The 13,785-nt window shown below is 35.3% G+C and overlaps 1 protein-coding gene across 1 annotated transcript; it reads left to right on the top strand.

Moving 5' to 3' along the window:
- The first annotated feature begins 11,618 nt into the window (after positions 1-11,618).
- Positions 11,619-13,437, top strand: LOC107786542 (U-box domain-containing protein 21-like). Its single transcript, XM_016608029.2, has one exon. The coding sequence runs from the start codon at positions 11,741-11,743 to the stop codon at positions 13,055-13,057; it is 1,317 nt and encodes a 438-aa protein (XP_016463515.1). The 5' UTR covers positions 11,619-11,740; the 3' UTR covers positions 13,058-13,437.
- Positions 13,438-13,785: the final 348 nt, after the last annotated feature.

Raw genomic sequence — 13,785 nt, 5'->3', positions numbered from 1 at the left:
TCACTTGGGGCGTATTCTTCATCTCGAGGGGCCTCGAGACCAGCTCCTATAGCCGTACCCACCATTGGCTCATTATGGTGGGAGGCATCTTCAATCCTCGAGGACTCGGGAACTTTGCCCAAGTCTCTTCCTGAGACCCCCTCACCAGATAAGGGCCTCATGACAACATCTTTGCTAAGGCCTGTATGAAAGGAAATTAAGTAAGAAATGCTTTAACAAAATCATCAAAGACGTGGAAAACGGACTTACCATGAGTTTTGGCCTCTCATCGGCCCGTTGATAAAACGCGCCATGAGCTCTCGGCATACGTAGAGATCGAGGCCAGGTCCCGAACCCAGCTCTTGAGGTTAGGAATTACACCGGGCATCCAAGCGACTGCTACATCAGAGAAAAGGATATCGATGAAAAGAAGCAAAGGAACAAAACAATAAATAAGAGCTAAAGTGGGATTGTACTTAAGCTTCATATTCCATTTCTTGGGAAATGGCATCTTCTCGGCTAGGATTAGGTCAGAAGTCCTCACTCGAATGAACCGGCCCATCCAGCCTCGGTCATTGTCCTCGTCTAGGCTCGAGAACAACACTTTGGTAGCCCGGCGTTGGAGTTTCATTAACCTGCCTCGATAGAGGTGGGGGCTATACAACCTAATGAGGTGGTCGAGGGTGAAAGGCATCCCCTCGAATTTGCTCACGAAGAATCGGAGCAGAATAAAAATTCGCCAAAAGGAAGGATGGACTTGGCCTAGGGTTATTTAATATTGACGGCAAAAAACAACGACGACAGGTTCGAGGGGCCCTAGCGTGAAAGGGTAAGTGTAAACACTTAGAAACCCTTACACATGGGTGGTGATGTCCTCTTCGGGGGTCAGGATCACTACCTCTTTGCCCTCCCAGTTGCAGTCTTTCTTTACTTGCTTAAGGTATCCCTCAGTTATCGAGCATATATACCTCGACACTAGCTAGCATCGACCGAGAATCGACAAGGCTTTATCGGTCTTAAAGTCAGAAGTGAGGACACACCCCCTGTGAATACACTCCTCTGCGCGGCTCCACCGGTGTTTGTCGTCAGCCGGCCGCGACAAAGAAGCTTTTTCCTTTTGAGGAACAGTTTTTGACGTTTTCGTCATTTGGATTTGAAGTTAAAAATAGATGGAGATGATAAGAATTGGTGTTCTAAGAAGAGGTTAGCAGTGAAAATCGTAGATTTGGAGATGAAGAACTTAGAAGATGTAAAAAGCTCTAGAGATTGGAAATTTGAAAGTAAAAGTTCGAAATGGTGAAGAGAGGAGCTATTTATAGATTTCACAATGACGATTCAAAATTGGCGGTGGCCGCCCATCGACTAACGCGCATTTAATGCCTTGGTAACTGTACAGACAAGACGTTTCGGTCACTTCCGTCGCTTACATCACGAGGATGACGTCATGACAGGTCAAGGTAGAAAAATCGAAGGCTCAATTCATTTCTTGTCATTACACTCCAAAAAACTAGGGGACTATCTGTAAACGGTTAATACTGGGCCAACCCGATTTACTATTTGACCGAGACCAGAAGATTGCATCGAAAGGCGGCCTCGTAATGGAACAGACTAAATCACGAGGACTAGGTACCGAGTTCAGAACCAAGGTACATGTCGAGATCGAGGCTAGTAGCGATCGAAGCCAAATGAAACAGACATCGAGCAAGATCGAAGATAGCATAATAATAGAAAGGTGAGATATCTGTGACTTATTGAGGATCACGGTGTAAACCTCGGTGAATGGTCGAGGATCAAGTTACACCCCATATTTTCATACGTGAAAGTACGCCATAAATAAATTGATGACAGCTCGGAATGAGATGTTACATCCCGGGAATGAGATTTTTTTGGGATTATAAGCATTATGATATATCAAACAAGTGATGAGTATATTCGTGAAGGTGAGAGGGTAAGCAAATCAAAGAAAATAAATTTCGTCACAATTTGACATTTTGGGACAACATACGACCCGAGCTAAAATATCCAGTATTTATGGACTAGTACCACACAAGGTACCACATGGCCATGATGGTAAGGTGTATAAGGTGTGTTAAAAGTGAGTAGTATTTTAAGTAATTTGAGATCATTCTTAATTATGTGGGTAATTGGTTGATTATTGGTTAATGGGACATTAATTAGTTAAATAATAAATTAGGGAATAATTAAGATTTTGGATAAGGCTTAATAAACCCTCCCAAACGTGGCAGCCCAAGAATATTGATTCAAGTGACTCTTTAGTCACATTGCTAGATGGCCAACTTTGGGAAACATGTGGGGCCCATATAAAGACCAATCATTTATAGAAATTTCATCACCTCACGGTTGGAAAAAGCTAACCATTTCTAAGAAAAATCTAATCAACATTATGAATGAAGGTCATGCTACGGATGGAGCTCCATAGCTCACTGGAAATTTCATAACACAATATAGTGTGAAATTTTGCAATTTTAAGGAATACGGTGCAATCTTTCTCAAGAATATCATATGAATGCACTTTAGAATATTACAATTATATGTGAATACTAGCATGATCAAAAAAAATAAAAATTCAAAAGATAGGCACTGAAAGCCTGGAAGGGATAAATATTACCTTAGTTTGACTCGCGTCCCTAGTAGAGTGAGAACGTTAAGCAACCTGAAGAGCCACTGGATGGAGCAAAGGGGAGCTAAAAGAAAAAGAATGCCTTGTTCGACTTTTTAGAATAAAGTGATAGACATAAATGTTAGCGGAAAATAAGAAGAGAGTTAATGAAGCATTATGAGTAAGATGTAATACATAGATGACAATGGTAGTCAATTGAAGGAAAAGACGAGAGGTGACAGGCCTTGAGACAACAAAAGAGTATAGGCCATAAAGTCATATCCTCGTTTTAAGAAATAAGTTCGTGACTCCAACGCGACTACCGGAAGAAAAAGTTAGACCCCAGAACAATAGAAATCAATATGGGCTGGTGAACAAGATAAACTAAATATGAATTAGGGACTGAGTGATTGGATAATAGTCGGCATCATGAGAATTTCAGATTTCGTTCCGGCGATAATAGAATGGACGACAGAAGAATAACATTTAAAGGTCATTCAGGAAGACTCTTTCCTAAAACAAGCAATGTGAGCAAATTTAAGCTTAAGGGACTGTATGTGCCAGTTATACTAAGTGTCACCGTCGCAAGTAAGGAATTTTGTTATCCTCGGTACAGAAGGATTACCGTAATGCGAGTAAGGGTCATCGATTATGTGAAAGGATGCCAAAGATGAAGAGGTAAAACATCTATAGGTAGGTCGTTGTAGCTCCAACTCTTAGTACTCCACTAAAGGGAGGAATATGGAGTGATGTGGTATTAAGTCAAAATTAAGTGGTTCTAGTAATTATGGAATGGTAAGGGAAGAATGCGATAAAAAAATAAAAAAGGGATGAGATTGCACTTATTTAAAGCCTACAAATATGCTACAATTCCAGAACATTATGCAAACACGAAGTCAAGGAAAGGAAGTAATGGTCCGTGCCCAAGATGTTATTGATAGATAAGGAGCCAGTGTGAGACGTAAGTTAAGACAAAGGAAATAACCCAAGATAGATTACACGGAATATTGATATGAGAATGGGCCAACGAGTAGTTAGTTGTTGATTCAGGAAGAACCTAGTTATGGCTAGATGAGAGGTTGCAGACAGATCAGTAGATCATGCAAGATGAACATAGTAAAACCTGATATAGTGAATTCAGCCTCACAGTTATGACATTGTAATACTTGAGAAATATTCAGATATGAGTTGGGGTAGTTAAAGGTACCATATGAGTGTTACGGAAATAAAAGAAAGTGCCACTGGGAAGATAGTCAAATATCAAGTTCAGAAGCAACCCTACAAGCACAAGGATGTGGAGGTAAGTAACTACGGATAATTATAGGCAAGGAAAGGACATCAAAAGGTCTGTCGAGTATATTATGTAATAAGCTCACAGATTTACAAGAATCAGAGGATCCTTTCTAAGTACTACAATGAAAGACTAGCTGAGGAAATAAGGAAGAAGGCTTCAACCTAAGCACAGTGACCGAAAGAGGAAATGGTCTTGTAACAACAGTCTCACAACAACATTGTAAGCACTCTATAAGAAAGTGACACCTATCGTGGCTAATGAACGGGGAGTAAAACTAAAAGTAATATTCGAGATCATATGAGTTGCACGAAAACTCCGGCATGCAATAAGGAGGCAGAAAGAGCAGGAAAGTAATAGCTTACATTTAAAGAAAGCTGAGAAGGAACGAAAAGAATTATTCAATCAGTGATCCATAGTGAGTTACATTATGAATGCACTTTAGATTTTGGAGTATTATCCATGCAGCATATATGTTGACAATTATACAGTTGTATAAGACTCTGGTATAAGTTAAAAGAAAGAATTGAATCCAGGTCATAGACAAGGGATTGAATTGTTAGATGATGGTATCACGGATATTCCATAGCGGCTATGAAAGACTAAAGTAATAACTAATACCAGGAGCCGCAAATCGGAAGATAGCTTAAGCTTACACAAAGGCTGATCAGAAGGAAGAGGAAACTAAAAAGTTACATCAACGAAGCAAATCGGGAGTCTGATTATTGGACCCAAAAAAATTTAGACATCATGATTGAGAACATAGAAAAATCCCTCTTAATATCAGAGGTACAATAGATATAGTACAACAACCATATTCTATAATGAATCTACGATAAAGCCAACTAGAAGAGCACCAGCCTCATAAGAAGTCGGTATGAAGCTCCCACCGGATTGTGTATGCACCAGAGGTGCAAGTGTTATAATAGAGCTTCAAGTTGTGGATGTGAATTATACCTATGTGGAAGGGAGGTCATAAAAGAGATAGAAGATGTGAGGCGAGATTTTAAGGTAAGTAAGGTAAAGGTGAGCAACGTACGAGATACTCAAATGCAAAAGGATGTGAATAGTCCATACTTTAGATAGAAGGCCAGAAATGCTGAGACTCGGTATCCAGGAATGATAACGGCATCGTCAGTGGCATATTTTCCGGCCTATGGTTTCGATGTATCAAGAGGTCTAGTTAAAAGAATAAAGAAGAGTTGGAGATGATGTGATGCCTTGCTTGATATTCCAGAATGACATAAGGAAATCTATGGTGCAAGCAAGTTGAAGGAAGGTTGCGAATAATATAAATAGATATCTATAGGTCGCAAGCTAAAGTATAGTAAAGCAACAAGGTTTTATGACATGAGTAAGGATGAGAAAGGGCGAGTGAGAAGGTGATGAGAATGGATAAGTCCTCAGGATTAAGACCATATAAACAAGAGAGCTAATGGTTTCTCTAAGTTATAGAAAGTTCAGTGTAGCCTGAATGAACTCAAAGGAATCTAAGACTAATTGCATTTAGAAGAGATGGAATGTTGCATGGTAGTATAATAAGGGTGTAATTGTGATAGATAAAGGATGACGTTTGGGCCTTCGATTGAGTAATTATTTCATGAATTGTACATGATTAAGATACCCACATAAGGTAAGTCACATTGGGATGCTATGAAGTACGATTATGGAAGTATAGTATCGTATCGCCCCCAGGTGGATCAGGAAAATCACTTCAAATGTTCCACAATACAGCGTGAGCCTTAGTGATTACGTAAGACATTTCAAGTTACCATTGGTAGATTGTAGATCAATACTTGTTCTTGAATTTCCATGTGTCTTATTATTATATCTTCTATTCATGGGTCTCAGAAAAATACGTAAGTTGAAAAAGTTTACTTCATGATATTAATCAAAGGCATAATGGTCTTATGACATTCCGAAGGATTTTATTGATGTATTTCTCATGCATTGCATTCGTGTACATTGATCCATGACCAGACGGCATTATATACGCGTATATATGTATATTATAAATATACAGGATATGAAAAAAGGTTACAGCATTATATACGCACCACCACCTGATCGGCTGGTATACGTTGATGATTTGCCCACAGTGGTCGAAATGATATGATGGGATGCCCTCAGAGGCTTGATGATGTTATGAATGCATATACTCATGCATGGTATGACATTTATATACATATGCATGATATTATAATATTAAATGATTCATAGAGCTATTCAGATATACATGTTGAGTCTTTTACTCCATGTTTCTCTCATGTCTATTGTTTACTGATTTTCATTCCTTACATACTCGGTACATTATTTGTATTGACGTTCTTTTTTCCTGGGGACGCTGCGTTTCATGCCCGCAGGTCCCGATAGACAGGACGAGAGTCCTCCAAGTAGGTTATCAGCTTAGCGGAAGGTGTTGGTGCGCTCCATTTGCTCCTGAGTTGCTTGTTTGGTCAGTATGATTTAGACGTGTATTGTTTGGTATGGCAGGGCTCTGTCCCTACCTTTATGACAATTATGTATTCTTAGAGGCTTGTAGACAGACGTCATGTACATAAAAGATTGTATGGACTTGTTGGCCTATGTTCAGTGTACGAGTGGCTATTTCGGTCTTATAGGCCGTATATCTTATGTATAAGTTGATATTTCATGTTGTATTCTACTTATCTCACGTCTGCCTCTCCGGCTCAGTTATCTATGATAGTATGATACAAAAAGATATGTTATATTGGTACTCGGTTGAGTAAGGTACCGGGTGCCTGGCGCGGCCCATCGGTTTGGGTCGTGACAGATCATGGCGTAAATCTCGGAACGGATCAAATCAGAAACGGTTAATTAGCTAATCGTGGGATTTTCTTCTGTAATTAGAATCATACCATAAGTAAAATTCTTCTACTATATAAAAGGGGGTTCTAATCATTTATACAACACGGTTGACAGATATAAAAAGCAATATAATTCTCTTTCTCGTTTATACTATTGTTCATCAGCTTGTTATACTTTAATTGTTCTGGCATCAACCAGTTCGAGGGTATCCAAACTTGAGGGCTGAGTTCCATTCTAACACCGGTATGCTTTACTTTATTGTTAATTTCTATTACCCATCCTCACATTTATCAATTGGTATTAGGTGAAATCACGTGTCCTTAGAACCATATTATAAGTTTAATTGTTATCCAATTTTAAGGGTAAACACCAATAATATTCTCAAGTAATTATTTGTAACGCCCATGACAAAGGACGGTTTAAAGAGAAGGACTGAAATGCTTCTAGACTGGCAAGCTTCGAAAGAAGAAATATATATGACACTTAAAAGAATCTCACATTAAAACGAGAGAGAAAAGTAAAATAAAATATAAGACATAGTACAAGTTTACATGATACGCATATTTTTTGGCTTGATGATGTTTTAGTCCAAGGGATAAATCGGTAAGGCATGTTGGGCCAATTTAGACAATATGTGACATGAACTTAGATTATGACATTATTGCTCTCTCTTACCTTTTTAAATTGGGAAAAAAGTAATCAAAAATAGCCAGATTTACAAGTGATAATTGAAAAATAGCCACAATACAGTTTCAAAAGTAATTGAATGTTAGTCACTTTTTCATGTAAATATATAATCTGAACAAAAATACCTTTAAAATCTGAACAAAAATACCCTTAAAAATTCGAAAAAATTCTAGCATAATATGCTGGAGTTCGAATTTTTTACATATGAGATTCCAGTATAATATGCTGGATTTTTATAATGTGCTAGAGTTCCAACATAATATGCGATAAGTTTAAACGAAGGAGCTCCATAATCCAGCATACTATGCTAGAATTTTCCATGCTGGAGTTCCAACATAATATATTTTAATTTTATACGCAGGAGCTCCATAATCCAGCATATTATACTGGAACTTTTTGTGTTTCAGTAAAACAGTGGCTATTTTTCAATGAATTTGCAAACGCTGGCTATTTTTCGATTGTCAGTCCGAAACTGGCTAAGCCGTGCTATTTCACTTTTAATTTTTTTTTGCTAAAATATCTTGGGTAAGTTACACATTTGGCCAGTCGGCTAAAAGTAAGTACATTCACTAGCCATATATATATATAAAATATGTATGATATATATATATATACACATATATATTTATTACCTCCGTTCACTTTTACTTATCCATTATACTAAAAATATATTTTCACTTTTACTTGTCCATTTTAGCAAATCAAGAGAAACATAATCTTTTTTTCTTGTTTTACTCTTATCATGAACTATTCATTCCCCAATTATTTCGCAAGACTTTTTGAAATGCTATCATTATTAAAAATTTTATGGTAAAACACATACTATAATTATTATTTTTTAAAGGGAGCGTAAAGTCTAAAATGAACAAGAAGAAGTGAATGGAGGGATTATATATTAATATATAAAAGATATAGATTTTGCCGGCATTATTTATTGGAGCGACTATACTCTGTAGTTATTCGATGATGTATGTCTTTAACTAGCTACTGATCGAGTGTTCTCTAAGAAAATATACACAAGAACGTGAATAAGAACGAAATAATGAAAAGAAATAGTTCTAATAAACCAAAACTTTGAGGTAGTTCAACGAAGATAACTGGAAAATAAGCACCGAAGGACTCACTGTTATTCATTCAAAACACTTTAAAAGGCCGATATGTATGAGTAGGATAAAGGTTGAAAGTTGAAATTGTATCCATAATTAGTAGTAAAATATCTTTACAATCTGTGTAATTTAAATCTATTTAGACTGATACAGAAATTAAATTAGACATCATTCAACAGTCGCACAAGATTTTAAAAAATGTTCACACACTTCCAGACGAGATAATTAATGCCAACATAAGCTTAAAATTTACATAGGCTTTATCTACAATTTGAGTTTGTTCTTTGGTTGATATTCACAAAGGAAATAATACATCGTCTCAAAAAAAAAAGAAATGACATATTTCGTAAGTGTAAGAGTCAAATCATTCAACCTTTTCATTTAATTCCATATCGCGCTTGATTTATTTCTTTAAACATAACATTGGCACATTAAATGGATTACATAGAAGTACCATAAATAAAATTTACAACATATGATCTTATAATTAAAATATTAAGAGCATGTTTGGATTGACTTATTTTAAGTGTTTTTAAGTCAAAACTACTTTTAAGTTTTGTAGTAGTTGGATAAAGTAAAAAAGTACTTTTAAGTACTTGTGTTTTAAGCTAAAATGACAAAAATAAGCCAAAAACAAATGGCTATAATTCCTAACTTATGGTTTTTGACTTAAAATTCACTTAAAACAAGCCCATCAAAATGGGCTCTAAGTCTCGTCCGAAAATATTGCCTAAGGAGTTATCGTTCTCATTCAAGAAGTGGAGGAAATATAATTTCTCAACCCTTAAAGTTTAAGGGGGTAAAGTGAAATTTACTCTAAAATTTATTTATTTATATTAGTTGTACTAATAGGACTAAAAGAAATTAATAAGAAGCAACAAGAAAAATGATAAAAGAAAATCAAATACTTCAATTTCTCTAAGTGTTTGATCTAATTAAAGCCGTCAAAATGAGCTTGGTCCGTGAGGCCAGCCCAATCCAGCCCGCTACTTAGGTGGGTTGGGCTAAGATTTTTTTAGCCCATTTAGAACTGAGGTTTATAAGCCTGGTCCAAGTCAGCCCGCTGACCCTTGAGGCATGATCGAAGCTGGGTCTGGGTCGGCTCGTAGGCCAAAAATTAATTAAAGTTAAATTAATTAACTATTAAATATTTAATATTTTAAAAAAGTAAAAACTAAAAAAACTATTAACTATAATTCTCATTCCCCAACCCTAGATTGCTCATTTACCCTTCCATGTCAACTAGAATTTAGATTTTTGACATGCATGTAATATGGCAAAATTAGTTTTTCTTTTGATTAATTAATAACGAACTGAAAAAGTTTTAGGTGGCCAATAATAATATTTTTTTATTTACCCTTCCATATCAATTAGAATTTAGATTTTTGACATGCATGTAATATGACAAAATTAGTTTTTCTTTTGGTTAATTAATAACGAACTGAAAAAGTTTTAGGTGGCCAATAATAATATTTTTTTAAAAAAAATATTACTTTAATATATTATTAATATTTAAACTGCTCTTCAGTATAGAAAAAGCTCAATTTTAAATACACAAATGTTTTTGGAATTTTAAAAATTTTATGAACTATAATGATGAAATCAGCAAATGATGTTAATCCTAAATTAAAACCCCTCAGCATATAAACTTATTGAAGCAATCTCTGAATCTGTGAAAAATGAAAAAAAGTATTAAAAAAATATTCATGTAACTTTAAAAAACAAAGAGCTAGAGATACAGAGAAATTTCATTTCAATTACGAGATTCCTCGATAAATATCAAGTTTTATGTACGCTCTAAGCAAATAGAAGTTGCTTATATGATTAATCGACTACGTCACGAAAAATTTTTAAGGGTCGCCCCGCCCTAGCCTGTGACCCTCTTAAGGTTGGGTTGGGATGGTCATTTTAAGGCCCATTCATATGACGGGTCAGCCCGTCCTAGCCCACCAAATTTAAAAGCCCACAAGACTTGGGCTGAGTTGGGCTGGCCCGTTTTGACAACTCTAGATCTGACAGTAGAACTATCTCAATTTCATTTAGCTCAATATTATATGAGAAAAAAGAATCGCCAATAGATAGGGGAAAATAGAGAAAAATAGAAGGAACATGGCCCGTTAAACTTTTGATCTAAGATTACTTTCACAAATTGTTAGATCCTCTGGACGTAGGTCAATTGATCGAATCACGTTATATGTTTGTATTTTTTTGGTATATTTCTCTTTTATTATCTGATTTATCGTTATTCAAAGTTTGTTTTACTAACTTTCGCATGTTACGGCATTCGCACACGTTACTATGTTACATTGTTGCTAACATTCTTTGCTACTTGGTGCTTTATTTCCATTGTTTCTTGAGTCGAGTGTCTATTGGAAACAACATCTCTATCTCTATGAGGTAGGGGTAAGGTCTGCGTACACACTACCCTCCCAGACCCCATTTATGAGATCAAACTTGGTTTGTTGTTTTTGTTATTTTATTAGCTTCCGAATAACACCTGATTATTTCGATTTTAACATAAACCGACCAATCATAGCCAAAAGTTGAGGAGAAAATTTAAATTTTATTCTAAAAAAATTTGAACACGTGAAATCCACGCATTTTTCGTTGGAGCTCCGCTACTAATAAATATAAGATTTGCTATAATAAGAATATGAATAGATCAAAATTATATGGAAAGATAAAACTGAGCAATTCTGAATTTAACGTACAAACTTTGAAAACAAAAGAATAATAATGTCGGCTAAAGCCTTTAATTGGAAAGAAAATGTCCAGCCTTTGACAGGTCAGCCACGAGCCACCGACTTGTATTGACTAGCGACTTGGTCATTCGGTCAAACCATAGTAGCCCAACTTATACATTTTCCTATTTTAAACAAATTCAAAGAAAATAAAACTATTTCTAAAATTGTTAGCTGTGAACATAGTGTCAATTTTCTTCTTCAAATATTCAACGGTCAATGTTCAAATAAAACGTATTACAAACCTTGTTCTTCTAATTTTGACTGTTTCTTTTACCAAAATTTCTCTTTTTCCCTAACTCCAACCTTTCATTCTCATCTTTGAGCCAACCCCATATATATATATATACCCCCTTCTTAAGAAGAGTGGTAAAAAAAACACATATAACAAAATAAACCCCATCAAAATTTTGAACCAAACAATTACTTCTAAATCTCTCAATCTTTGTTCATTTTGTACATTATTTTTCTTACTTAGTTAATCACTATGATTTTTTGGAGACGTAGAAAGGACAAGGGAGCTGGAAAAAAGAAGATAACAAGATTGAATTCTTGTAAAGAACTTACAATTCCATCTCATTTTCTTTGTCCAATTTCTCTTGATTTAATGAAAGATCCAGTCACATTATGTACTGGAATTTCATATGATCGTGAAAACATTGAAAAATGGATCGAGGCGAAGAACTCAACGTGCCCTGTAACAAATCAAGTCTTGAGAAATTATGATCTTATACCAAACCATACTATAAGAAAAATGATTCAAGATTGGTGTGTGGAGAATAAAAACTATGGTATTGAAAGAGTTCCTACTCCAAGAATTCCTATCAATTCATCTCAAGTATCGGAGATTTGTTCGAGGCTAATGGTTGAAACACAGAGAGGGAATGAAAAAAAATGCAGGGAATTGGTGGGAAGAGTCAAGATTTTGGCTAAGGAAAGTGAAAGAAACAAGAAATGCATAGTAGAATGTGGTACAGGTAGTGTTTTTGCAACATGTTTTGAGATGTTCGCGAAGATTAGTGTAGAAAATTGCGCGGATTTATTGAAAGATTTGTTGTCTGGATTAATATGGATGTTTCCAATTGGAGAAGAGGGAAAATCAAAGTTAGGATCATCGATATCTTTACGTTGCATGGCATGGTTTTTGAAAGGTGAAGATTTATCAGCAAGGCAAAATGCAGTTATAGTAATGAAAGAGTTGCTTTCTTATGACCAAAGTTATGCAAATGATCTAACTGAAATTCAAGATTTGGCTGAATCTTTAGTCCAAATGGTGAAAGTACCGATTTGCCCCTCGACTACGAAAGCTTCCCTAATGGTAATTTACTCTATGGTGTCATCTACATTGGATGAAAATAGCAACAAAGTTGTGGTCAAATTTGTCAACATGGGGTTAGTTTCTTTGATTCTTGAAATTCTTGTGGATGCTGAAAAGAGTATAACAGAAAAGGCTTTAGCAGTTTTGGACAGTATTTGCAATTTTCAAGAAGGGAAAGAAAAGGTTTATGACAATGGATTGACAATGCCACTAATAGTCAAGAAAATTATGAGAGTTTCACAAATGGCCACTGAATGTTCAATTTCAGTTTTATGGAAACTTTGCAAAGGTGGACATGAGATTTCAGTGATTGAGGCATTGGAATTAGGTGCTTTTCAGAAACTATTGGTGGTTTTGCAAGTTGGTTGTGGTGAAAACACTAAGGAAAAAACTACTGAGTTATTAAAATTGATGAATATTTACAAAGATAGAGTGGATTGTTTTGATGGATCAACTGGTTTCAAGTATCTGAAAAGGTCATATTGATTTTTTATGGGCAAAATCAAGCAATTTTTGTAGTACTTAGGAAAATTTTGTATAGATATAGAAAAAGTTGTTTACCCTTTAGAATTAACTATGAAATCATGATTTAGACTTTCTAAGTTTTGTCCTAATTGCTTTGTCAGTTCTATATTTCTGCATTGCGTACAAAAAGAAAAAGAAAAATATCTTGAGAAGAAATTTGTTGTTTAATTCTATTTTATTTAATTTAGGCCTGAGCATAAAATCGCCGCTTGTCCAAAATTCATAGACCTATCTCAATGATAGAGAGTTAGTTTGACCAATCCTTATTGCCAAAAGGGGCGGTGGGAAATTATAAATTACGAGTTCTGACGAACCTATTAGATTTTGCTTAGGCCCTATATTTGTATTGAAAAATACATTAAATATGTATAAATATTCAATTGTGAACCTATTAAGTATAATGAGCTATGAGTTCAATGCAAGTTTAGACAGAGGCGAAGCCAGGATTTCAAGTTTATGGGTTTGAGTATTCTAATCGTTTTAAGTTATTGGGTTCTAATATATATATATATATATATATATATATATATATATATATATATATATATATATATATATTCAATGGATTTCTTAAAACAAATACAGGGTTTGAAGCAAAGTTACTGGATTCGAATGAACCCGCTACCGGCACTCTAGCTCCGCCTTTAGAACCTATAAACTTGCTTATTAGGTTGGGATTGAGCTATGAA

The sequence above is a fragment of the Nicotiana tabacum genome, chromosome 13, assembly GCF_000715075.1.
Source record: "Nicotiana tabacum cultivar K326 chromosome 13, ASM71507v2, whole genome shotgun sequence".
NCBI classification, from domain to species: Eukaryota; Viridiplantae; Streptophyta; class Magnoliopsida; order Solanales; family Solanaceae; genus Nicotiana; species Nicotiana tabacum.
This window is presented reverse-complemented; position numbering and strand designations above follow the sequence as displayed.

Excerpts from the sequence above, each read along its gene's own strand:
- LOC107786542 (XM_016608029.2), top strand. The coding sequence starts at position 11,741 with ATGATTTTTTGGAGACGTAGAAAGGACAAGGGAGCTGGAAAAAAGAAG.